Raw genomic sequence first — 27,219 nt, 5'->3', positions numbered from 1 at the left:
ATAGCTCGTACTTAAATGTATACCTTTTTGTCTTAGTTTATCTTTCAAAATTTTCGGGATTCAAACCTCCATGAGTAGCTTTCTCTTGAACAAGGGTAAGGGTCTATAAAAAAGAATTTATAATATCTATCATTCTGAAATATGCTCTAATTGATAATTTCTAATTTATTAACTATCTTGAAATTAAAGAATTACAATAAGTTTTGAGCATTTAGCAATACATTTAAATTGAAAGACAAAATTGTTTTAGATATAATAGAAAATGAAAGGTTTTTGTGTATTTGAGTTTGACATTTTTATTATGATTGTGTTTGTTATATTAGATTTAACATTTTGTATTTGAAAGCAATTATATTAATTTTTTAATATTTAATTTGAATTCTAAGGTTGATATGATATAGCTAATATTATTGGACTTGAATTTTTATGATTTTTTAATTGAATAAATGTAGTGTTCATTGTAAATTTATTTAATTTTGTATTTAACTAATTAAATATAGGATGATGTTGGTGAATTTTTTGAGTTTTAACTAATGACAGTTAAATGCGAATAATATAATTGGTTAATTATAATTTTCTCTTAAATTAATCTTAAAATCTGAAACAAGAAAAGGGTGTGTAAAATTTCTTTTCTTGTGTCGAAGGTTAGAAAGATGAAGAATACTTCTGTAATTATTTGTTCCCCTCATTTAATTTATCCTTCCTTTCTATTCTCCACTTACTTATCTTATGTTTAGTTTCTACTCAAATTGAATTTAGAAAACAAAACCTATTCTGTAACATTTAAATCTGACACTGAAAATAGGAATATAATTACACCCCCTAATTTAGTCCAATTTAGATTGAAAAAAGTAAAAAAAAAGAGGTAAAGACATAGTCTTCTTCACAATATACATATTTTGTTTTCAATGCGGTAAAAGCAATTCCTAGAGAAAGAATAGAAACAAGTAAAATACACCTGAACGTTAAATAAATAAATACATTTTTAACATTTGTACTATATTTTTGTATATTTAAATTTCGTTTTATATAAATGATAACATATCTAAAATTAAACAATATATTATTAAATTTAAAAATAGACTGTGTTAAATTTAAGCTTTAAATGTTGAAGATTAAGGTTAACTTGTACTTAAATGTATATCTTTTTGTTTTAATTTATCTTTCAAGCTTAATATTTTTATCTTTTGAAAAATTTCCAGGATTCGAGCAACTTTCCTTTGAACAAGGGTAAGGGTCTAAATTTATAATATCTATCATTCTAAAATATGCTCTAATGGATAATTTCTAATTTATTAACTATCTTGAAGTTAAAGAATTACAATAAGTTGAGAGCATTTAACAATACATTTAAATTGAAATATAAAAAAGTTTAGATATAATAGAAAATGAAAAGTTATTGTGTATTTGACTTTAACATTTTTATTATGATTATGTTTGTTATATTAGATGTATTACGGTATTTATATTTGATAAAATTTATACATTTTGTATTCGAAAGTAATAATATTAATTTTTTAATATTTAATTTGAATTTTAAGGTTGATATGCTATAGCTAATATTATTGGACTTGAATTTTCATGATTTTTTTAATAAAATAAATGCAGTGTTAATTGTAAATTTATTTAATTTTGTATTTAACTAATTTAATATAGGATGATGTTGGTGAATTTTTTGAGTTTTAATTAATGACAGTTAATTGCTAATAATATTACTGATTAATTATAAACTTTCGTTAAATTAATTTTAAAATTTAAATTAAACATAAAACTAATTTTTTATTTTTAAATTTTTACATATTTTTGTTTTTATTTTTCAAAAATTTCAATTAAAAATGTTTTTTTCAATATTTTTCATTTTCCAAAAAATTGAAATGAAAATGAAAACAACCACTGTTCCCTGAAACCAAATGTAGGTTTAATTGTTTTAATTGTGTTTGGTAATCATATTAACTTTTTATTCAATATAAAATTTTCAACTAATAAGTATTGAATATGATAAGTAGATAACTACTCACTGCTTAATGTCGAAGATATTAAATTGATTTCATTTTTTAAATTTTATTTTTGAAATATATTATAAAAATTAATTATTTAAATTATTATCTTTAACTTTTACCCAAAACTATTCAAAATAAAATAAATAATATCATATTAATAATATTCAAATTATTAAATAATAAAATTTTAAAAATTAAAATTTACCATTATTAAGTAAAATAATTTTACTAAATGTTTAATTTTTACTAATATATCAAACGATTTTATAATATAAATTCAGTGCTTATAAATTTTAATATGTATTTTTTAAAATAATTAAATAGTTAATAAATGAACAAAAAGAAAAGTAGAAGAGTTTATTAAATTTGGCCGGCTGAGCTTAGAAGCAGTCTCATTAGGCCGCCCTCCAATATGGTAGCGTGGGTAGTTGGTTTTTGTTTTGTGTACATTTATTTGGCAGTATATGCCATCTGTTTTCTTGCTCAAACAATATATTTTATACATTACTATCAAAAAAAAAAATAAGTGATCGAAAATATGAATATCTTATTTTTTTAAAATATAAATGTCTACAACTATTTATAATTTCTCTTCAGACTTTAAATAGGAGAATAAATACATTTTAACAGACTCAAACTTACGTTCTTCTACGTAATATCAACCAAGTTAAGATTCAATTGATTTGAACATGTTAATTTTGGTCCACCGTCTCTATAATGTTATCTAATTGTTGTTTGTTTGTTTTTTGTTGTTTTCTTCTTGTTTTTCAACTACTATGAAAGCCTTATCTATCATTGATTTTTAGGTAAATCAATTTATTGACTCATAAATAATGTTAAACAACTAGTTTTTTGAGTTTGAACTAATTTTTAAGCTAAATTAAAAAGTTAGAAATTTTAATTTTTTTCTCCAAATTTTAATTTTTTAAAATTACCTAAATTATAAATTTATCTACCATTTATATAAATTATAAATGATCGAATTTTACAATTAATTTATATTAATTATTTACAAGTATTTAAAGTTTACAATATTTCATATGCTATAATGTTAACATTGGTTATTATAAATTATTATTTATATTTTGCCTTATGTGTTAAGAAAGTGTTTAAGAAAATATAAAAAATAATAATTAAGCTATTGTATTAGATTCGCACTCAATTAAGCCTATGTCGTTAATTACAATAATTAATTAAGTCTTTTTGTTAATAATTTTTGTTATGGGCCATGTTGACCGTTAAAATAAATTGATGAACTAATCAAATGGTGACATGTAGCGGCTTTTATTTTAATTTAATATTTTATCCTAAAATGATTAAAATTCATTAAAATTATAAAAAATATATATTAAAAAATTAAAATGAATATAAATTTTTTAAAATTATAAAAAAACTTGTAATATTATAGAAATATAAAAAAATATAAAAAATAAAATTAGTAAAACTTAAAAAATGTATTAGAAGTCTTAAAAAATAAAAAATATATTTAAATTTATATAACTTATAAAAATTATAAAAAAAAACATAAAAACTTGAACTGATTTGTTAGCTTGAAATAGAGGTGAGCATGGGTCGAGCCTGCTCGAAATGTGGGAGGGTTTAGACAAAAATATAGGCCCAAAAATGGGCTTGGAAAAAAAAATAAGGCCCGTTTTTAAAATGGGCCAGACCTCAAGTAAGGCATTTTTGGCCCGGGCCTAGCTCGGCTCGAATTCACTAAAGGACAAAAAATTTGACTTTTTTAAAATATTATTTTCTTGTTATTTTCTACCTATTTTGCTATCATTTTACTATTATGTTGCTACTATTTTGTTGTTATTGTTTGGATATTGTATAAAACTTATTTTATTGTTAATTTTGTTATTATTTTAGAGACATTTGTTTGTTAAGTTGCATCTATCTTAGTGTTATTTAAGTATACATATTTGTTAAAATTTATTTTCAATTTGTTGGGAAATATTTATTTTGGTGTTTTTAGTATTTTTGATATATTATATATATTTTAAAATTATATAAAAATAATATAAAAATTAATATGGGCAGGCAGGGCCAGGCCCAAGTTTTAACATTTTTATCTAGCTCGGGCTTGGGCAAAATTTTAGGCCTATTTTTCGGGCTAGGTCCGGCCCTAGGAAAAGGGTCTGAATTTTTAGTCGGGCCCGGCTCTGCCCATGCTAACCTCTAGCCTGAAATCAACAAAGATATTAGTCCGAGGAAAGCCATTAGACCTGTTGATATGGGAATCGGGCGGTTGAATCGATTTTTTATTTTTAATTTTTTTTATCAAACTAAAATTTCAATATCTAACTATTAGCATATGTCCTAATGAAATATTCTAACCAAGGTTTTCAAAACTAGATTTGTGGTCAAACCGATCAGGCCACCAATTTGACAGTTTGGGTGACTCATCTAGTTCAATTAAATTAAAAATAAAATAAAAAAAGAATTAGTTCAACCATTTGGTTCCCAAGTAAACCGGTCTAATGACTTTCTTCAGATCGACACACTTGTCAATTTTGGTCTAATTGGTCCAACAGACTAATTTGGTCCATTTCAAGTTTTTATGATTTTTTTTATAATTTTTATATTTAATACTTTTTTATGATTTTATAGAATATTAATATTTTTTTTATAAAATTTTAAATATATTTTATTAATTTTATATTTTTATTAGAATTTTATTTTTATAATATTTATAACTTTAAATCAATATTCATATTTTTTTATATTTAATCATTTTTATTGTTTTGATATTTTCTGATATTTATAATTTTTTATTATTTTTATGGGAAAATATTAGATTAAATAAAAAGTTGTCACGTGTCACCATCAGATTGATTTGTCAATATATTTTAACAGTCAACGTGGTAAATGACTAAAACCATTTACGGAGGGACTTAATTGATTATTTTAGTTAATGACAAAAGTTTAATTGGATACAAATTTAATATAGTGCTTAATTATCTCATTAGGATAATAATAATAATAATAATAATAATAATGATGATGGCATGAAGAAAGAGTGATATATTAATTCTTTTTATTTGAGTTAATTATTCTATCAATTATGAATTTTTATTAATTTATAAGAATTATGCTTATATGTAATTTTAATATTAAAAATAATTTTTTATAATCAAATTAGATTTTACAAATAACTTATATTAATTTTTTATAAATATTTTTTTGAACAATCTCATTATAGATTTTGATAGTATCTGCTCTTTTGATACAATACCTTGAACTACTCATAATATTCTCTAATCCATAAATAGAATGATAATGCACTTTAACGCACTTAACCTCACGTCCTCCCGAATTGGCAACATTACTCATATCAATTGGGATAAGACACAATCGATAATTATTTATAAATATTTAAAATAAATATTTTATGTAATAAATTTAAATTCATTTAATTTTTACTTTACATATTTAAACAGGGTACTTCAACATTTTATAACATATTTTTTACATCAATGTATTTGTCTTTATAACATTTTATTAACATTTTAAACAATTTTTTATTTTATATATAACTAAGTAATAAAAAATTATTTATGAAATTTAAACTCAGGAACATGTCTTTATGTAAAGTTTTGTTTTAATACCAATCAAAGTCAAAGTCAAAGTCAACAAACAATGATGAAAATCCATGGCTGCATTTATTTATTCAAATTTGACCAAGTCTAGTTTTTTGGAGCAAATTTCTCCACCATCCCCCTTGTTCTGCATTAAATTGATTCATCTTCTTCTAAACCAAACATTTACCAAAATTCTAGATTTCTGTTCTTCAGCTATGGAAGCAGCTCATAATCTACTTCTTCCCTTTACTCTTTAATATTATTGGTCTATTATTTAAGTGGGTTCTATATAAATATGCTAAAACTAAAGTCTTTTAAAAATAAATTTTTACTATCAGTTGAGTTTTAATTCGATTGATCTGAGTATTATTACTCATATAAGAGGATACGTATTCGATTATCATTTTATTTATAATTAGTTTTAAATATTATATAAAAAAACAGATATAATTAGAATTTATAAAAGATTAGAAATGATTGCCTCAATAATTGTTGACTTAAATAAAGTTTAGTTTAGTCAAAGTTCAAATTTTGGAAAGAGTAAATATAAATAAATTTTAATGAAAATTTTAACGTAGGCTGCCGGCCAAGTCCTTATATAAACCATAGGCAACAATGCATCTCTGGCAAAAAGGAAAAAAACCCCCTGAAAGCTAAAAAGGAAACATGGTTTTTTTAAGAGTTAGTGAAACAATCATGGCCGACACCTTGCTTTTCACCTGCCTGCTATTATTTCTTGCTGCCATGCAAGGCGTCCATGCAGTCGACTATGCCATCAACGACAACACCGGCAACAGTGGCGGCGGTGTTCGTTTCCGAACCGAAATCGGAGCCCAAAGCAGCCTCCAAACCATGTCATCCGCCACAGACTTCATCTGGGACATCTTCCAACAAACCAACCCATCCGACAGGAAAAACGTCCCGAAAGTAACACTGTTCATCGAAAACGGCGACGGCGTAGCCTTTGCCATCAACAACGAAATCCATGTTAACGCCAATTACCTAGGAAACTACACAGGCGACCTGAGGAAGGAATTCAACGGGGTGCTTTACCATGAAATGACGCATATTTGGCAGTGGAACGGGAACGGTCAGACCCCTGGGGGGTTGATTGAAGGGATAGCTGATTTCGTGAGGCTGAAGGCTAATTATATACCGAGCCATTGGGTGAAGCCGGGGCAGGGAGATAGATGGGACCAAGGATACGATGTTACGGCTAGATTTTTGGAGTATTGTGATGGTCTGAGGAACGGGTTCGTTGCGGAGCTTAATAAGAAGATGAGAAGTGGGTATAATGCTGGGTTTTTTGTTGAACTGCTGGGAAAAACTGTTGATCAACTGTGGAGTGATTATAAGGCCAAGTATGGCAATTAAATCTCTTAATTTACTATTGTATTATATATCGCCTTCTTAGAAATTGTCCTAAATATAATCTGAATCTAAGGTTAATGAATAATTAAATGTTGCAGTGGCAAAAGAGGTTTCTCGTCACTAATTCTAAAAGGAAATTGTAAGGTTATAAATTTTTGGGATAATGTAACGTTTGGTCCCAGATCTTTCTTTTTTCCACTTTGACCCCTGAATGTCAAAATTATTATTCATTTAAGCCCATTCTGTTAATGACGGTGAAAAAAAGGGGATAATGTAACCTTTGGCCCATGAACTTGGCAAGTAAGTTCACATTGGCCCCTAAACTTGACAACTATAGGTTCACTTTGGTGCCTGTACTTTTTTTTATTCACTTTGGCACTTAAAGTTAACAAGTATGTCTTTTTTAATCCCTAAACTTGAAAAATCTAAAATTTTACTTTTTTTTTAATTATTAAAAATCATAAAAAATCTAAAAATCCAAGTAAAACCTATTTTTTTTAGATTTTTATGAATTTTTAATTATTTAATTATTGTTGGTCCAACAGTCAAACCAGTCGAATTAGTGGTTTAACCTGTTCAACTATCGGTTCGGTTATTAAAACACTGAATATGGCACTCTGAGATTGTACCACATCATCATCTAATTTTTTTTTAACTCAAAGTGCCACATTATCAAACTTTTAGATTCTTCAAGTTTAGAGATCAAAATGGACCTAGTTGTCAAGTTTAAGTCCCAAAGTGAACAAAAAAAAAAGTATAGTAGTAAACCTAGTTATCAAGTTCAAGGGCCAATGTGGACCTATTTGCCAAGTTCAGGGGCCAAAAGTTACATTATCTCCTTTTTTTTTCATAGTCATTACAAATGAGCTTAAATGAATAACGATTTTCAAGTTCAAGGGTCAAAGTGGATAAAAAAAAGTTTAGGGGTCAAAAGTTACATTATCCCTAATTTTATTATAGAGTAAGATATAAATATCTAATCTAATACTTATATATTTAAGTTGTAACACCTCAAATTTTTGCTACAATAAATGGTACATTTCTGAGACTGGATGGTGGAATTTTGAGGAAATTCAAAAAGCAAAGTTTAATAAATGAAAACGTAGAGAATGATTATGATCAAGAGATTTCAACATAAAGGGATCAAATTGTAAATTTGGAAATTTTAAAAGACTATAATGCAATTTGATCAAATTGAGGAAATTGGAGTTAATGGTGATTTTTGGGCACGAGGATGACTTAGGAAATGTACTATTATGATTGAAGCCACTTTTAGGACTAAACTGAAAAATGAAAAGTACGAAGATCTAAAGTGCAAATTTTCAAAGATGAAGAAATGAGTTAAATAGCAGTAGTAAAGTGCAGTGTGAAAAAGAAGAAGAAGAAGAAGATTTTTGGACTAAATTAAATGAAAGAGAAAATTTTATTTATATATGAAAAAAAAACTCAGACATTTATCATTCCACCTTAAATTTTATAAGTTTTATTTTATAATTGGTTAATATCTTTATCAAAACTTATTTTTAATTGTTATATGATAGGTCATACTTAAAATTAATAACATGAACTAATTAAATCTAATAAAAAATTAAAAGAAAAATAACATTCTCAAATTCAAATATAAAATCATATATTAAAACAATAATTTGAAAATAAAATTTATTTTATTTTATTTAAATTATACAACTTTCATTTATGCATTATTAATATTTTTTTATAAGACTTTATATTAAAAAGTTCATATATTAAACCATGAAATATCTGTAGAGACCGCTATTTAAAATTTTAAGGATTAAAGTATAATTTTAATGTTAATCAAATTTGTTTTTAATCCACGAAGAAGAAAAATATTTTTCAATTCAGGTAAATCGGGAACATTAAGACTTCCTTTGCTAAGAATTTTACCCTTCTTTCCATCAGTAAACGTTACATGACCACAATGGTTATCATCAAAGTCAGAAAGAAAAGTAGCATTAACAGTCCTGTGGCGATAACATCCACTGTCAAGATACCATACATGGTCTATACTGGTCTTCAAAGATTGATGAGCAACAAGTAAACATTTCTGATCCTTCTTTCTCTAGACAAGATTTTGCTTCTTCCTTTGAACAGTGTTGGGACCAATGGGCATTGGAGCTAGCACTACCTGTTTCCGTCTCATATCGTAAAGCATCAAAAAACAGGTTGCCTTGATGTGACCTGATGCACCACAAAAATGACAAATGATCTTATGTTTGGAGTATACCTTTTTAACAGTAGGCTTCTTAAGCTTTCACCATGATTAACATTAGCAGCTTTAACAGAGACTATAGGTCCTTCAGCAATGGCTTTACCTTTTTCCTCAGCATAACCTAAACCTTCTTTATCAGGACTTTTGTCTTCCTGCAGTCATAATTTCATTGAGTTTCTCGAGCTTCTGTTTTATTGACTCAAGCTCTTTCTGAGCATTCTTTAGATTTGCTATTTTGATAGCAAGTTCAGACTCTTTTGCTTCCACTTGTTTGATCAACTTCGGTTTTTCTTCTTTTAACTGGTTGTTGTAAATGATTAGTCTGAAGTTAACATTACACACCATTTCCCACTTGTCAAGTATTGTCTTTTAGGTCTTAAAAAACTCAACATTTGACTTAGCTTTAGAAGCTTCATCAGTATCACTCTCAGTTGCAACAGCAATGCCTACCCTAAAAGTAAATGCTATATAATTACTCAACTGTTCTTCATTAGAACCGAAGCTGCTGGTGGAATCCTCAGCACTCCATGTGACACTCAAAGACTTCTCTTTTTTTAAGTGTTTGCACACTCTGCCTGAATATGCCTGAAACCATGACATTTGTGACATTGAATCCCTTTCTTCCTATCCTTTGACTACTACTTCCTGAGTGATAACTTTTTTGGCCTTCTCTTTTTGAGCATCCTTGAAGGTTTCAAACTTCTGGCATCTTTTAGAATGCTTCTTAAATGCCTTGTTGAAGTTCTGAGTCAAAAGAACTACCTATTCCTTTAGCTCTTCTGTAATAGTGATATGATAACTGCTTCAGTAACTTGTAATGCTAAGCTACTTTCTCCTTTAATCTTGTTCCTTTTAGCTTCATCCAAATTGATCTCAAAGGTTTCTAAAGACCTAATCAACTCATTAATATGCATAGCATCAATGTTTTTGGTTTCCTCGAAGGCTGTTACTTTTATACTGAATCTTTTAGGCAAGGATCGAAGAACCTTTTTTACTAGTTTTGAATTTGAGTATTATCTCCAAAGGTGAAAACGTGGTTAGATAAATCATAAATTCTGGCATAAAACTCACCAATTGTCTCATTCTCTTTCATCCTCAGAGTTTCAAACTTCGTTGTAAGCATATGTAACTTTGATTGTTTCACAGTATTAATACCTTCATGAGCTGTTTCAAGAATATCCCGACTTCTTTGGCAACAAAGCATTTAGAGATTCGCTTGAATTCTTGAACATCTACTCCACAGAGAATTGCATAGAGAGATTTTGAGTTAGCATTGATAAACTTTTCCTCTTCCGTGGTCCAAGTCAATTATAACTTATGTGTCTTGATTCCATCAATTTCAGTGAATAGACGCTCTCATTTAGTAAAATCTCCAAGTCCTTTCATCAAATAACTTCATGAAACTCATCATTCTTGCCTTCCAGTAGGCATAGTTTGCACTATCGAGCATAAGAGGACGAGACACTGATGAACTTTCCATTGCAAGCAAATATCAACACCAAGAAATCTACTAGATGTGTTGAGTGCTAGACTTTAATACCAATTAAAAGAACTAAATCAAAATTTGCAAGCAAACTTGAGCAGTGCCAGAAGCCGTGCTTGAGAGCAGTGCTAACTAATTCAGGCACTGATGACCAACAAAATAAGAAAGCAATGAAAACTCGATATTTTTAGGCAGTTCATTCTCCTTACATAACCTCTAATACTCAATTTACAACCTCTGATACTCCTCAGATTAGATTGCTGACTTTTGCACTTAAACTCTAAAAAACCTCTTCTCTAAGGTTTTCTCCTAAAATATTAAGACAAAACAAAGTAACACAAATTTTCATTCAATACACTAAAAAAAAATTTGCTCAATCAATAAGAATAACTGCTCTCATTTCATTATCTCACCGTCTTTCTCGATTCATTTACATTTCTGGCCGAAAGAAATTCCTTTTATAAGTTAGCAAAACAACCATGGCTGACGCTTTGTTTTTCTCCTGCCTGCTATTATTTCTTGCAGCCATGCAAGGCACCGGTGCTGTCGACTATGCCGTCAACGGCAACACCAGCAACAGCGACGGCGGCGTTCGTTTCAAAAAAGAAATCGGCGCCCAAAACAGCCTACAAACTATGGCTGACGCCTCAAACTTCATCTGGAACGTCTTCCAACAAAACAACCCATCCGACAGAAAAACAGGTCCTGAAAGTAACACTGTTCATCGAAAACGGCGACAGGGTAGCCTTGCTAACGACAACCAAATTTACGTTAACGCCAATTACCTGGGAACATACAAAGGCGACCTGAGAAGGGAATTCAATGGTGTGCTTTATCGTAAAATGACGCATATTTGTCAGTGGGATGGGAACGGGCAAACCTCTGTCTGGTTGAACGAAGAGATAGCAGATTTCGTGAGGCTAAAGGCTAATTATATTCCGAGCCATTGGGTGCAGCCGGGGCAGGGTGATAGATGGGACCAAAGGTCCGATGTCACAGCTAGGTTTCTGGAGTATTATGATGGTCTGAGAAATGGGTTCGTTGCAGAGCTTAATAAGAAGATGAAAAGCGGGCATAATGCTGGGTATTTTGTTGAACTGTTGGGAAAAAACTGTTGACCAACTGTGGAGTGATTATAAGGCCAAGTATGGCAATTAAATGACTTCATTTATTACATCACCTTCTTATAAATTGTCCTAAATATAATCTGACTCTAAGGTTAATAAAGAATTAGCTACTTGCCATAATTAGCATTGGCCTAAGCCATTGTTTAAATTGTAAAATATAATGAAAAAGTTGTATTTGTACTTCTCAAAAACATTCCATTGGGTTTTTAGCACCATTTTCATTTTATTTAGTATTTTCTCAAAGGCTCAAAGCAATCATGGAAAACCTTCCATTTATTTAGCACAAAGGATTGCTAAATGCAGACAATACAGTAGCTCAACGATTATACATACATATTTGAAGTTTTTTTGAGGGAACCAATATCAGTTTTGAGGTATATATATATATACACACATTACTCACTCACTGTGTATATATATATCTACAAATGTATTTGAAGATTTTTACTGAGGGAACCGATATCAATTTTCAGGTGATTTCCATCATGATTGGACTTGCATGATGGGTGATATAACTTCACCAATGACCAAGAATTGTTGCTTCTCCTTGAGAAGAGAGTTGGCTAATTCAAGTGCCTTTGCCTCACTATCTGCTCTTATGCTACCTTCTCTGATTGATTCAAAGTCCTCAACATGATCAACACCACCAATTCTCCTACAAATTTTAAACACAAAATTATCCAAGCTGGTATTGAATTTCATTTACTTTTTCACATGGGGATGAAGTGGTGGAAACCCTTTTGTTATCTCTCACCTTATCATCTTAGCAACACCAAAACCAAGTGTGTAATGGAACAATTCCTTCATATATTCCTCTTGGATAAGGTGATATATTGCTGGAAGATAAGCCTTCCCTGACTCATCCTTGTTGAGTTTTTGGTGGAAAAGATCCCATGTTTGCTCCATTCTCTTCAATCTCCACTCTTTGTATATCTGCATTGCAATATGAAATTCAGCCATGCCTATATAGTGTCTATAAATCATGTTTTGCAGCCTGTAAACAAAGCTATATGCAAGGTAAATTCTTATGTCTAGCTCTGTGTAAGTAAAGATATGGATCAGAGAAAACAACTTGCTCACTGAGCCTACAGAGTTCCACATTCCCACAACATTCAACCACTGCAAAAAATCATGCATTAGTATTATATCTCCAAACCCATCATCAATAATAGAGCTAAACTGACATAGCTGAAAATCATGCATCTTTTTTCCAAGTATTCATTCTACAGAATGCACTTATTTATGTGTTGTGGCGTGAGTTTGATCTGGAAGTGCAGCTCAAGGAATATGAATAAGTTACCTGCACATTTGTGCTCAGTGGTTGGCCTATAAAGAAGAGACCCGTAGAAAAGAGAGTCGACCATGTATTCGAACATATGCTCAGCTAAAAATCGATATTCAATTGCAGTAATCAACCCTTTTCTCAGGATTATATGGGGAGGCTCTGAACATTGCATTCCAATGGTACGGTCCAAGTGATCAAGTTGAGGAACATATTCATGGCATAACCCACCATGTTCTTTTGATGTTACTGCTTCAAAATATTCTCCTCCTATTATCATTGACAAAGATTCTCCAATACATCGTTCATATGTAAGTGCCTAGAATTTATTTTTTTTTAAATTTATAATACGTCGACCCCTAAAATACTATTACTTTTCTCACCATAATCTAATTTATATTACAATCATTGTGCAAATGCAGTGCAACCCAAAGAAATGAGAGTACTTAAATATTCCGCTGTGGTGACAATTTTCATTTCTTTAAATTAAAAATGGAAGAAAAAGAAAAGAGTGAAATCTGTTGGATGATAAAAGAAGCACAAGTGGCAACGACGATGTAGACGAAATTAAGGTTGCCATCTCCGGCTTCCTTTATCGTCACATCGTCGTGCCGGTTGCCGATCTCCGACGACAAAGACGGCGTCTTTTCTATGTACTCAATGATTGATTCCGTTGAAATGGGACCGATTTGGGGGGTTGGGGGCTTTACTGTTTGGTCTGAAAATGAAACACTAGCTTACTGTTTGGTTTGCATCGGGGAAACTGGTGAAGATATATATGAAGGCATTTTTGTAGTACTTGGTTTTTACCGTCGGGAATGAACTTGGACATGTTTTCGAGTCATATGCATGCTTCACACCTTTGATTCTTCCACTGTCGTCTTTCATTATCACTTTTGTTCTCTTCTTTAAATTATATTAATTAAAGAATCATACTAAAATTGGAATTTTATCATGTGCTTTTTTTTAAAGGTTAGTATAAATAATCCCTCAACTATGTTTGTATCTCTTTTTCTAATTGATTAATGTATCTTGAAATTTCGATATTTTTATTTGAAAAAAAATTAAATATTGATGTGAGATTAAATTATTAAAAATATATAATATATTTATTTTATATAATTATTTCTCCTATTTTCTTTTAGATTTATTGTATTTAAGATAATAATAATAATAATAAAGTAGGTTAAGGTCTTCTCCCTCTCCGCTAAGTGGGATGCTTACTATTATAGCTCATTGTAATAATTAGTTAGTTAATTTAATTTTATTTTTAATTTCTCAAAAAAATTAGTAATTTAATTTTAACTCTTTTAACAAAATATTTTTACCTTTGCCTATTATAATTTTCTTAAAATTTTATAGTTTTGTCTCTGTATTTATAAGTTCTATTTAGTGGCTAGTGGGACTCTCACCCCTTAAAATAAAAAAATTTTCATATGGTCTCTTTGAAATTTTAAAAAATTTAAATTAGTAAAAGTGACCCTCTCTAAAAATATAAAAATTTGATTTAATCTTTTAAAAATTATAAAGATATAGTCTATTAAAATAGTGAATTACATTTTTGCTATCATAAAAATTATAATTTAATTTCACCTCCCTAAAAAAAATTTCTGATTTCACCCCTTACTAATAATAAATAATTGTAAAAATATTCAAAATTCATAAATAGTCTTAACAATCCAAAGCAGGGGGTAGCTAAGGGGTTGGCAGAGGCCCTGGCCCCCCTAAAATGGAAATTTTTTTATTTATGCAAATTAAATTTTTAGTAAAAGTAAAATTGTACTTTGTCCCCTAAAAATAATAAAAAATTAATTTAATCCTTTAAAAATTATAAAGATATAGGTTATTAAAATGGTGAAATTACATTTTTACTATCATAAAAATTACAACTTAATTTCGCCGCCCCTAAAAAAATTTTCTAGCTTCGCCCCTACTCCCATTAGTTGTGGTTAGATGAGTCATGGAAAACTAGCATGAGCTTTTTTTGTATTGACCTAATAATAAATTTAGTCATCCAATGTTTACACATTTTATCAATTTGATACCAAATCTACAAAATTTAACAAATTTAGCCTTAAATATTTACAAAATTTGCCACTTTAGTTCCAACTCTAAAGTTTTCAAAAAGAAATAAAAAATATTAAGAAATTTCATTTATAGATACAAATTTATAAAAAATAATTCAAAAATATAAAATACAAAAATATATATATGCATGTATCTCAATTGGTTCAGAAAGAAAAGAACACGAAATAGAATGATGGGTATTAGATAGAGATGAAGTTGGACATCCCCATAAAACATGGAATTGACAAAGTTATCTCCTTTTATTCAGTTCAACTTGTATTTTCAATTCCTCTTTTAGATTTTTTGGGATTTTGTTTGTTTAAACAAATGTACTCAGATTACCTCAAGTTTGGAAGTTAGTAATGACATGTTCAAGTCAGGAAAAAAACAAAGGTGGAAAAAAATTAAGGTTTTTCATTATATTGTTTTCTCTACTCGAAGATTAAATCTCTGTTTATTTTTAAAATAAGAAAAAAAATCAAAATGATTGTTTTGTAATAGTTTAAGATTTGTTATTTTTTTAGAAAAATTTAATTAATTAATGTGATATTAATCTAAAATATGACACTTAATTGGATTTAAGCCGACTTGATTTTTTTTACTTATTTACAAATGTGACATTAGTTAAAATGAGCACAATATAAATAGTGTTAAATACTCTTCTTGTTCATCAGGTTGGAGGTATGTTAAGGAATATTTAAAGAATGATTTTTTAAAAATATATATATTTCCCTTTTTCTTGAATTTTTTTAGAATTATAACTAAATCGAAAAATTTTATAAATGTTAATAGTTGGTTTTATTGAATTTTTAGAATTCAAACTAAAATGGTATATTTTGTAAACATTGACAGTTAAGTTTGTTGAATTTTTTAGATTTAGAGTCAAATTAATAGAATGTGTAAATATTGGAATGGTAAATTAGTTATTAGGCCAATAAAAAAAAGGCTTATGTTAACTTTCTATCACCCATCTAAAATATTTAATTTCGAAAAGTTAAGTGACTAAATCGAAAAAATTAATATTTGTGTTACCAAAATAGCACCAGAGGCATAATTGAGTGACTATATTTGTAGTTGACCCAAGGGCTAATGTGTTATTTGCCCCCTAATCTTGTCAAAAAGTACCTAGTTGATACCTAAACTTTTTTGGGGATCTAGTTGGCACCTAAACTTTATTTTATTGCCTAAGTTGGTACCTCTGCACTAGCAGTGTTAATCTGTGCTTACGTAGCACTAATGTCAATCCAATGGTGACATGCGACAATCTCTTAGTATGACACGCGGCACATATAAATTTTTAAAAAAAACTTTAAAAATATATAAATTAATAAAAAGTATATTTTTCACATTAAGAATGAACCTGGACAAATTTTTGTCTAGATACATTAACACACATTTATCCATAAACATTCTAATGCTTTTTTTTAGTAAGTTTATATGTTTTTAATTTTTTATATAGAATATTAAGGTATTATTATTTTTAAATTAAAAAATATAAACATTTAAAATATGTAAATTAATAAAAAATATTAAAAAAGTTTTTACATCAAGAATGAACATAGATAGATTGTTCTAAATCCAAATGCATCTGGACAACAGTTTGTCTAGATTCATTTTAGATGTGCTTTTAGTCCTTTTATATATTTATATATTTTTATAAATTTATAAAATCTAAAAAAATATTTATATATATTATATATTGTGAATTTTTGTATAATTTTTAAAATATTTGAGGCTTTTATATATTTTTTAAGAAATAATAACCTACAAATTGATATTTTAGTTTAATTGCTATTGATATTATTATCAGTATAACAAAAGTTTAAATTTGAAAACGATAAAATATATTTATCTTCTTATTTAAAAAGTTAAAAAGTGACATTTCTTTCTACACTAATTTTTTTTTTTTGGCTTTTTTCTAGCACGCGATCTTCATTTTCGGACTGCAACTCAAATAATAAGGCTGGCAAAAATGAGGAGTCTTCTCTGTAGTTTAGTTGCTTTCTTATCTCTGTAGCAAGTTTAACTTAGGGAGATTCAATTCTCGTCTCTTAGCCAACCTTAACTCAGTACTTGAAATATTTGTTCTTTTAAGTTTTCATTTATTATACCTTTAATAATAATTTTAGATCTTGATTTACCTTAAAAAAATTCTAAGTTAAGAGGACTTCTCTTTATCTTCCATGAATTGCAGTAAAAAAAAAAATGATTCTTTTTCTTCCTTGGAAGAATCCGATAGTGGCTATAAGTGGAGGAAGGAGGCGGTTGTAGAAATGCCAACTAGATTAGCCTAGAAACGAGATGAAGGGTTGACATGTAAAAAATACTTAATTGGCATGATTTTATTGGATGGAAACATATTCGGTAGGACGGGCCTATCTAATAATTTTTAAGGTTTATGATAATTCTAAGCCTTATAATTTTTTTTGGATATTTTATTAAAAATTTAAAAAATACATAAATTTACTAAAAAATATAAGTTTATTCTTGATGTGAAAAAAAGTATATTTTTTATTAATTTATATATTTTAAGTTTTTATTAATTTTATTAATTTATGTTTGTCACATGCCATATTCAGAGGCTACCATGTATCACCATCGAATTGTCCTTTAGTGCCACGTTAACACAAACTATCGGTTTTAGTACGGAGGTAACAACTAAGTGACAAAGTACAAATTCAAGTGCTAACCAGGTACTTTTGAATAAGTTTAAGGGATAAATTATATATGGGTAAACTACACTATTAGTCACTAAATCATGGATACATTTTATTTTGGTCATTTAACTAAAAAAAGTTATAATTTAGTCACTAAAATATTCAAAAGTTTTTATCTAAATCATTGAACTATTAATTTTTAAAAAAAATTCTGCCAACGAGCTCAAGTGATTATTCAACAATCGAAACAGTAGATTAGTACTCATCGACGAGTAAAAGAATATACCTTAAATCCAAACCAGTCTAACGGTGAATACCAGAGATCGGAGGAAAAAAATTGTTTAAATTTTGGTTTGCATATTCGTGATGTTCAAAATTGTTTCATGAAAAAAATTTCTAACTATAGAAGAGAATGAGAAAGAAAGCTTTTGATTGGTGCAAACTGTGTGAACAATGAAAACTATATAACATTAATTTTAACAACTCAATAACTTAAATAAAAACTTTCAAATAATTCAATAATTAAACTAGTTAAGTAATTAAAATAAAAACTTTACCCACTGCCTATTAACCATTTACCCAATACTATATGTGAGTTTTCTTTCAAGTTTATTCTGTATTTAAATCTCCCCAAATATAGTCATATAAAGCAAAATTATGACCACTAAAAAACAACGTATGATGTGACCCTAAAGACCGCACAATTGGTCGAACCCAAGACCTTAACCTATAATGGCTTCGCTCTAAAGACTTCAAGAGGCATTGTTAAGACTCTTTATGGATCAACTTCTAATGACATTTAAAGAGAACAATACCCGATTTATGCAGGGTTTTTCGTACTATAGTTGTCCTAAGTGGTGGGTCAAAAAAGAGAAGATTTAGATAAAAATATAAATTTAAAAAATAAATTTAGATAAAAAAGATAAAGGTTGATTAGAAAATAAATCAGGCTTCGAGTATTTTTTTTTTGCCTGGGTCTGACTTAATCCAAATTTACAATAAAAAACCCCTTGCTGTTTTATTATTGTTTTCTCACTTTTTACTACAGTTTTGTCACAATTTCATTATTATATTGTTACTATTTTGTTGTAAATATTTGGATATTGTATAACACTTATTTTATTGTTAATTTTGTTACTATTTTAGATGCATTAACTTGTTAAGTTTTATTTATCATAGTGTTATTTAAGTCTAAAGATTTTTTAATTTATTTTTAATTTGTTGGGAAAAATTTAGTTTAAGTTTTGAGTACATTTGGTGTATTGTATATTTTTTAATTTTTTATATAAAAAAATAAGGGCAAATCGAGTTCGGGTTTTAGCATTTTTATCTTGACTAAGCTTGGTAAAATTTTGGACCCATCTTTCAAGTTGGGTCAAGCCTAGAGTTATCAATTGAGCCTAAAATTTTGTTAGCGCTGGACCCGATCATGGACAACTCTATTTCGTACTAAGAAAATTGTTATAATTATGTTTAATATATATTTATATAATTTTTTTGTTTATAAGGGGAGACAATAAAGGTAAGTTTGATAAACTAAAAAATTGAGTATTGTTTTTTTTTTGGTTCAAATAGTATTGAATTTTTAGTATCGGAATTATATATGATAAAATTATTTGATATATTAATGAAAATTAAGCACATAATATAGTTATTTTGTTTTATACTAGTAAATCTTGATTTTTGAATATTTATTGTTTATTTTATTTTGAATAGTTTTGGATAAAAGCTAAAGATAATAATTTGATTATTTTAATTCTTAATAAAATGAGAATTAGACTTGATCATGGATTGGGTTATCCACTCAAGCTTAAAGGCCCACTCAAAAAATGAGAGGGTATGGGCAAAAATACAGGCTTGAAAAATGAACTTGTATAAAAAATAAGACTTGCTTTCTAAACGAGCCGAGTCTTGGGTAAAATTTTTTTTACCCGAACCCGCCCCTGCCTGAATCACATGTCTACACTTTTTTATTTGCATTTTCAATTTGTTGGGAAACATTTATCTTAATATTTTTAGTATTATTGATGTATTATATTTTTTAAATTTGTTTATATACATAAAAAATATTAAAACAAATTTTACGGGCTCAGGTTTAGCATTTTCAATATGATTCAGGCTTGGACAAAATTTTAAGCTTATTTTTCGGACCTCGTTGATCCTGGGCCCAGAAAGTGGGCCAAGAATTCTGCATTGGCTTGACTCAAATCCGACCCCTTATTAGGTCTAATGAGAATTCAAAAATAAGATTTTAAAAAATAAAATCAACTTAATATTTTCAACATTAAGTGATAAGTAGCTATCTACTTATCATATTTAACATTTATTTGTCGAAAATTTTATATTAAGTAAAAAGTTAATACAGTTATTAAACACCATTCAATGATTTATCAAACGCACCTTAGAATAGAATATTATTATTTTAATTTTATAAGAAAATTATAAAAAAGTCGAATCAATATGATGATAAATTTTTATATTCACTTTTTTTAAAGTTAATAATTAAAAGTGATACTCCAAAAATTAGTGTAGTATTAAGATTTCTGATATTTATTTTTGATATAATATCTAAAATTATTCATACTTATTTTTTAATATTTAAATAAAAAAATAATATACTTTAATGAACTCGTAAATAGGTGCGTTCTTATTGTGAACAATGCCTATAGCATCTGAGTCCGCTAAATTGAGGAATTGTTTATCGGTACCGTTTCTTATCTCTATGAATTGAAATATCGAAAATAAGCCCACCTTGATTCAGGTAAAGAAGGCGTAGGTGAAAAAGAAAAGAAAATAAAAAGCCCATTTTGGTTCCAAAGTCTGTCGAAATCAAATTGCGGAAGCGACGAAAACAGCCATCGCCCCATGGCCATGGGAGATTCCGTCCCTACTCCTCGCATATCAGTTCATCAAGCTTTTGGCGGCGGCTTAGGTCTCATCTCTCTCTCCCTCTCCTCATGCACCACCTTCTTCATTTCTTTTCCGGATACATCTATTTCACTTCCATTTACGCTTCGACCATCATTCCTTTAATTTGACCTTTCCGGGTTTTTTTTCCCGATTACTAATGTTTCAGTATCGGGTCATAGTACTAAAAAAATAGGTTAATTGTATTGTTTCAACAGAGCCTTAAAAAGGAAGTCTACATGAATCTGATTTATTTTGGGTTGTTGGGGTTTTAAAATTTTTTTTATTTATGGCATGTTTTGTTTGTAGTTGCTGATGTGCTGTTATGGAGAAAATGGTGTGGCGGAGTTGTCATGCTAGCCTCGGCAACCACGTTTTGGTGCCTCTTTGAATTAGCTGGTTATAGTATCTTGTCTTTCGTGGCCAATGTATTGTTACTCCTTGTTGTTATTCTCTTCTTCTGGGCCAAATCTGCTTCACTTCTCAACAGGTATTTCACATTTTAGACCTGTTGCAGGGTGTACCCTCGTAACAGATTTTTTCTCCCTACTCTGCCAAGAGCCTGACGGGTTCACAGGGTGGGAGCAGTTCATACTGCCTGAACAGGCGGAACCATGTTCAAGTGGTACCCGAACAATGGCCTATACACGATAAGTCATGGGGTTGAGTCAGAGCATGAGCTAACTCTTCATTTTACACATGGTTCCGACTGTTCAAATATTTCAAGGCACTCAGAGACGAAACCCTGATTGGGGACAATACTAGACTTGTACCCTTATCATCATCCTTTCTATGCATTCCATTGCTTTGTGCACCCTGGATAAAGAACTAGTTTTGTTAGTACCCTTTTTTAATGAGAGGATTTATTAGAGGAAATCCTTTTTATAAAGGGGAAAATTGGAAGTTACAGTATGTTATGATTTGGGTTTAATGTGGAAAGTCATTCTGCTGTCTGATACAGACCCTTGCCACCACTTCCTAATTTGGAGATCTCTGAGAGGACTGCTGGGAAGATTGCTGATGAGTTACAAGTGTGGGTCAATATTGCATTGTCGATTGCGCATGACATTACCCTTGGCAGAAATTTGAAACTTCTTTTTAAGGTTAAGCTCTAACCTTTCTATATAAGTGTATTTTCCATTGGTTTGATTTAAAACTTTAAGATATCTTTGCCTTATGTGTCTGCTTCTCAGGTTGGTGTTGCCTTGTGGTTTGTTTCTTTTATTGGTAGTTTCCTTAGCTTCCTCACTGTGGTCTATATCGGTGAGTCTTATTAGATCCTATTCATTTCTATAACAGTGATGAGTCCTTTAATTTTATTCATACATGCTTATTTCACTCGGTATGTTCTGCAGGAGTTATTCTTAGTCTATCTGTTCCCGTGTTATATGATAAGTATCAACACCACATTGATGAAAAGCTTTCTGTAACAAACAAAATCATACAGACGCAGTACAGGAAAATCGATGAAGCAGTATTAAGGAAGCTTCCATTGCCCTCGAAGAAAGAAAAGAAGATGCAGTAGGTAAGTTTGTTTTTCTGTGTGTTCTGATAATATCTCTTTAGAGTTTAGCCTACATGACTAAGATGCAAGCCTATTCTACATTGTTTGGGTTGCATTAATTTGAGTTAGGCAATCAATTAAGCTGTGTTGCAAGGAATTGCTTTTACCTCATAAATGCATATTTATGCAGCCAATAAATGTGTATTCAACAACCAATGTTCCTGGAAAAGTTACTTGATGGCCAAATCAGAGAATTATCCCTTGTTTATTAAGGATTTAATGATTCTCTGATGTTCATCATTCAAGCATGGCATGCTATCTAGATTATATTACTCTGTTGCAATTTAAGATTATATTTTGTTGTTGCATTTGGGGGCTCATGACTTGCCTTGATATCTTCCTCCTGCTATAAATTTTGTTTTTTACGGAATGAGTATGAGCATGGATTAAGCAAAGAGATTCTAGTCTATTTTCAATACAAGAATCTGCTTTGTACTTAACTGTGTTCAGGAAAACAGGTCATTTTCCAAATATCATGTGTTCCATACAAGTTTTTAGGTGTAGAATATAATTATTCTAATCTTAAAATTTATAAATGTTATCTATGGGTTTGGGATGTGATCCCTTTATGATAAAAGCTGTAAAGTGTCACCTTGAGCAAACTTAGCCGAAAAATCGGTTTAGCCATTTGGAAAAGAAAACCTATCTAAGAGAGCTTTGATCAAACCATGACTTGCTGATAGCAAACTATATGCCTCTAACAGGCCCGCTTTTGAGGCTAGCTGGGATGAGGTTTTAAAATTAATGTGAACAAAATATTTAACCAGGTGCCATTTTGTAGGTAAATTGGTAAGTTCTGAATGGTTTCTTCAGTCTAATAATCGGATGTTGCTTCTGCGATCTACGTGCTGTGTGCACAGAATGAGAATCATGTACTTCCATTAAATAATTTAAAAAGTGTCGGATATAATTAGTTGAGAACAAAATGTCAGATTGTTGAAGCCAAACCGTCTTGTTTGGATTCAGTTGTTGCTTCTCTGTTGCTCCCTGAAGCATATGCACTTATTTTATGCAGGGTATTAAGGTGAAATGTGACCAGGTGCTTAGAATTTGGTTTTCAAGATGTGAAGCTATTGATTGAACTATTTGTGTTAGCAAATCATCGAGAGCAGGGATAACCTTGATAACCTTTTTTTACTTTCAGGAGAAGATTCAACCATATATTGCTTTTCCCCTTGGGGATCTCTATATTCTTGATTAAGTCTTTGTCCTGCAGTTTATACATTTATGATTTTATTTCTATGTGAGCTTTTTATCATCCCTGTCTGAAAGGAGATGTAGAGTACTAGTGTGGTGCTTCTTTTTCTTTTTACTAGGAGAGAACTATTTATGTGATAGACGTATACAGGAATCTGTATCATTCTAAATTCCACATTTTGTCGTTTTTGTATTGCATGATAATCCCCTGCGTTTTTAGGTGAATTTCCAGGGCTTTGATGGTATACTCATTTGCTCTCATGCAATAAGAAATTGGTTTCAGGTAAATCTGTTTTCCAGAGGCTTTCTTTTCTTCCTTCCTACGTCATTCGAAGCTTCGATACAAATGTATATACTTGTATTTAGGGTCAATTATGCATCGAAAAGTAAGAGGCGAAACACTATAAGCTTCAGGATTTGATCACCCTTAAATGGTAGTTTGTAGTTGATCACTAACTCAAGTCAATAAAGAATATTTTCCTTTACCAATGAAAAAACAATCTATGACTAAATCATTGCCACATGCTGTACAATGTATTTAGAGCAAAAGAAGACTTGTAAAACAGTTCTGAGATCTTACGATTGAAATTACATGTCAAACGGCTTGTAAGATGGAATTTAACTATTCTACATTTGAACAACTATGGCTACAAATCATGTTCCAGCAGAACCTTCAAGTTCATGATATTTTACCAACAACAGAATTTATGCAACCTTGGGAATTGGAATACCATCTGACTGAGGTAATGTCACCGAGCGCAACAGTTCCAGCGAGAATACTAGCCCCAGAAAATGAGATAGGATAGTGTTACCGGATGCCTGCATGAGCATGAGATTCATAAGAACATGCAATAACCAAGGCTCTTTCTCATTATAAGTTTCTCTTTTATCAGGAATAGTGTACAAGAATAGTAACCGGACAAGTATAACTGTTTCCCGGTTTGCAAAACCAGGAATTTTAATATCAGACCGAAAATATAGCATAGAGGAAAGCAAACTTTAAAGCCATGCATTCGGCGAACTATGTTCTTAAAGGCATCTGCAATTCGACAGGCCTGTTTTATGTCGCTCATTATACAAAACTACATACATATTACTTGCAGGTCCTCTTGGATGCTGACTGGTAACTGAAAACCGGGAATTTCATAGTTTTCATGGGTCAGGCTCCTCTTTCTTTCAATTATTCAGGTTCCTCTTTCTTTCAATTATCATTTTCTTTCTTCCTAGAAGAGGGAGGTGCGTAGAGGGTCGAACTAATGCAGTGACTACTGCCTCAATTTCTCAAACACGAGTAATTCTGTTAAACATTATTGATAAATCGATTCGAAGGCTCAAATTAGATTAAGTACCTGCACCAAGAATACATCCAATGCGAGAACTGGACTATAGCCAGGAGAAATTCCTTGATAATATGGATTGGTGGAAGAAGTAAGAGCCTTGGCTACTAGTAAGCCCACTGTAGCTTGCATGCCAAGAATAGCAGCACCCATTCCAAGGAGATTCAGAACTATGCCGTTTTTCAAGCTTTTCACAACATCAGCTCGAGGAGGAGCCTGGAAATCCAAGGGGAAGATTAGGATTTATAAGAAATTGAATGAGGCAACAAAAATTAACCAAAAGCTCAAATAAGCCCTGAATTTGGGCATACACCAAACCGTATAATCTTCCAAACACAAAAGCAGTACACGCAATAAGCGGCTCAATCTAGACCAAGCTCAAATAGACCACTACAACTGTAATTCAAGGGAAATAATACGGTGACAGAAACCAGGAAATAAAACCTTCGTCTTCATGCCAGTCCTTGTACACTCTATGTCTCTAATGACGCCTAGGAAATCCTCTGTTCAATTATAAAAAATGAAGCATGAGGAAACAAGAAAAGAAGGGAACTATTATTTGTTTAAGTTGTATTGCACTTCAACAAATCATTTGTTTGCAGTAGAATCTTTGGTTTACTCAAGAAAAATGGCAACACCAACAATATAAAATGTCACCCTTTTCCTCCAAGTAAGTTGATAAAGTTCCTAAGTTTAGATTCGACAAACTAGATTAAGCATATAACAAATATGAGAAAGAAACGACCATAAGCATCCAGTGTAATTGCTTTGAAGTGGGCTAATTCATTTACTTCAAATATGAAATGATAATTAACTTAAAGAATATTGGAATGATTGCTCTCCAGCTCTCAGAATTCCGTCCTTAATTGATCATGCAAGCATAACTGAATATATATATATACTGCATAAACAATCAGGTTCATGTCCGACATTCATCCTAAACAGTAAGACATGATAACAAAATAAGATTACAAGCAACACAGATAAAAATTCAGATATATATATGTGTGTGTGTGTGTGTTACTCCTAGCCCCTAGGAGCTAGGACTTAAATATAAGAACAAATATACAATAAGCAAAATGCATTTCAAGTTGATAACACATCAAACAGTTCAAACCATTAACAAAATCACAAATTCAACCTACTTTTGAAGGATCATTAGCAGTTCTCCTGAGTTTCTCTGAAAGCCGAATATACCCAAATGACCAGAAAACCGATATGAAAGCAGCCACGATTCCACTGGCGGTAGCATAAAAAGTAGCCGGCGATGTGATTTTCCCAGTAATTACAACAGAAAATGAGAGTATCACCGCTGAAACCACAGTGCACACTAACTGTCCCCAAAACCCTAAATTGCCCAGTCGCTTAAAGTACCTCGACGTGTTCTCTAGCCTCTTCGAAACCTGCACCATTTCCATTCAAAATCCTAATAACTCCTCAAACAAACCTTCATTTACACTAACATTAAACAATCCAAAATTAGCCCACAACATATCTTCTAGTTCTAATCTGTATTTTGATGTTACTGATTAAATGAACAATGCTAGTTACTGGTTGCATTTCTTTAGCCTTACCCAAAAGATATTATATCAAAAAAAAAAAATAGAACAAGTTAAACCAAAGAGCAGAAACCCAATCCAATAAAGTTGAAGCTTCAGCGCCAAACAATTCAAATCAAATAAAAAAAAGCAACAGTTAAAAGGGTAAAATCTGAGAATAAGAAAAGGAGAGTGAGGGGTGGGGAGTACCTGAGCAAGCTTCGCCTTGTCAGTATCATCATTAGAGGAGGTAAAACTGGGTGAAACTGAGGACGAAGAGACTTTGGGCGAAAAAAGCGTAGATCTTAGAACATTAAGAGGGTCGTAAGATGCGAAAGGGGACAACGGAGGTTTTGGTTTCCGAGTTTTGATTGAAGTGAGAAAATTTGGAGGAGAGAGAGTGAGCGATGGTCGGAGGGGACCCACCGCCACCGCACATATACCGGAGCGAGTAGCCGGGAGCAGTAGCGTTTGCATGACGAGTAGATAGTGTCCGTGGGTATTTCGGGGACCGAATTGGTGCGTCGGACTTGGAGTTAGAGCGTACCAGTGATTTTAGTAAGTTGGTGGGTATAAAATTAAGGTTAAACTAAGTAGTTGGGGTCAAACTTTTATGGCATTTTTATTTTGATCAACTAAAACCAAATCTTTGTAATTTCGTTATTCAATTTTTAAGACACTTTCATTTTAATTATTTAAGTTTTAAATCTCTAACAACGGTTAATTGTACATATCACATAATGTTACACATATTAACTGGATGCACATGACACATTTTAATTTTAATTGATTGGATGTGCATCATGACATATTTTGATTGGTGTCACATGTTCACTAAATCTTTTTAACATCATTGTAAAAATTGGACTAAACTA

General features: G+C 30.4%; 4 protein-coding genes and 1 pseudogene across 7 annotated transcripts; 3 read left to right on the top strand and 2 right to left on the bottom strand.

Moving 5' to 3' along the window:
• Window positions 1–6,166: 6,166 nt before the first annotated feature.
• On the top strand, window positions 6,167–7,136 carry LOC107894305 (uncharacterized). Its single transcript, XM_016819588.2, has one exon. The coding sequence runs from the start codon at window positions 6,251–6,253 to the stop codon at window positions 6,956–6,958; it is 708 nt and encodes a 235-aa protein (XP_016675077.1). The 5' UTR covers window positions 6,167–6,250; the 3' UTR covers window positions 6,959–7,136.
• A 4,153-nt stretch (window positions 7,137–11,289) lies between these two features.
• Window positions 11,290–11,919, top strand: LOC107894969 (uncharacterized; annotated as a pseudogene).
• A 131-nt stretch (window positions 11,920–12,050) lies between these two features.
• On the bottom strand, window positions 12,051–13,936 carry LOC107894304 (methylthioribose kinase). Of its 2 annotated transcripts, XM_041084608.1 has the most exons (5): window positions 13,596–13,936; window positions 13,096–13,396; window positions 12,868–12,914; window positions 12,550–12,728; window positions 12,051–12,450 (listed from the first exon to the last, which is right to left on the bottom strand). In XM_041084608.1, the coding sequence occupies exons 2-5, from the start codon at window positions 13,355–13,357 to the stop codon at window positions 12,279–12,281; spliced, it is 660 nt and encodes a 219-aa protein (XP_040940542.1). In that variant the 5' UTR covers window positions 13,358–13,396; window positions 13,596–13,936; the 3' UTR covers window positions 12,051–12,278. The 2 variants fall into 2 exon arrangements, with proteins under 2 accessions (XP_040940542.1, XP_016675076.1); XM_016819587.2 differs by having other exon boundaries at window positions 13,096–13,936.
• Window positions 13,937–20,442: 6,506 nt separating this feature from the next.
• Window positions 20,443–24,156, top strand: LOC107894302 (reticulon-like protein B11). 3 transcript variants are annotated; one of them, XR_001683214.2, is made up of 7 exons: window positions 20,456–20,733; window positions 21,018–21,198; window positions 21,670–21,811; window positions 21,902–21,971; window positions 22,064–22,233; window positions 23,690–23,752; window positions 23,836–24,156. XR_001683214.2 is itself a non-coding variant. In XM_016819585.2 (6 exons), the coding sequence occupies exons 1-5, from the start codon at window positions 20,667–20,669 to the stop codon at window positions 22,231–22,233; spliced, it is 630 nt and encodes a 209-aa protein (XP_016675074.1). In that variant the 5' UTR covers window positions 20,443–20,666; the 3' UTR covers window positions 23,288–23,667. The 3 variants fall into 3 exon arrangements, 2 of the variants coding, with proteins under 2 accessions (XP_016675074.1, XP_016675075.1); XM_016819585.2 differs by lacking the exons at window positions 23,690–23,752; window positions 23,836–24,156 and adding an exon at window positions 23,288–23,667 and having other exon boundaries at window positions 20,443–20,733; XM_016819586.2 differs by having other exon boundaries at window positions 23,690–24,156.
• LOC107894301 (protein TIC 21, chloroplastic) lies at window positions 23,936–26,938 on the bottom strand. Its single transcript, XM_016819584.2, has 4 exons — window positions 26,555–26,938; window positions 25,952–26,209; window positions 24,819–25,022; window positions 23,936–24,288 (listed from the first exon to the last, which is right to left on the bottom strand). The coding sequence occupies exons 1-4, from the start codon at window positions 26,819–26,821 to the stop codon at window positions 24,175–24,177; spliced, it is 843 nt and encodes a 280-aa protein (XP_016675073.1). The 5' UTR covers window positions 26,822–26,938; the 3' UTR covers window positions 23,936–24,174.
• Between the last annotated feature and the right edge of the window lie 281 nt (window positions 26,939–27,219).

The sequence above is a fragment of the Gossypium hirsutum genome, chromosome A13 (genome assembly GCF_007990345.1).
Source record: "Gossypium hirsutum isolate 1008001.06 chromosome A13, Gossypium_hirsutum_v2.1, whole genome shotgun sequence".
In the NCBI taxonomy this organism is placed as follows: domain Eukaryota; kingdom Viridiplantae; phylum Streptophyta; class Magnoliopsida; order Malvales; family Malvaceae; genus Gossypium; species Gossypium hirsutum.
Note: the sequence above shows the minus strand (reverse complement) of the source record. Positions and strands in the feature narration are given on the sequence as shown.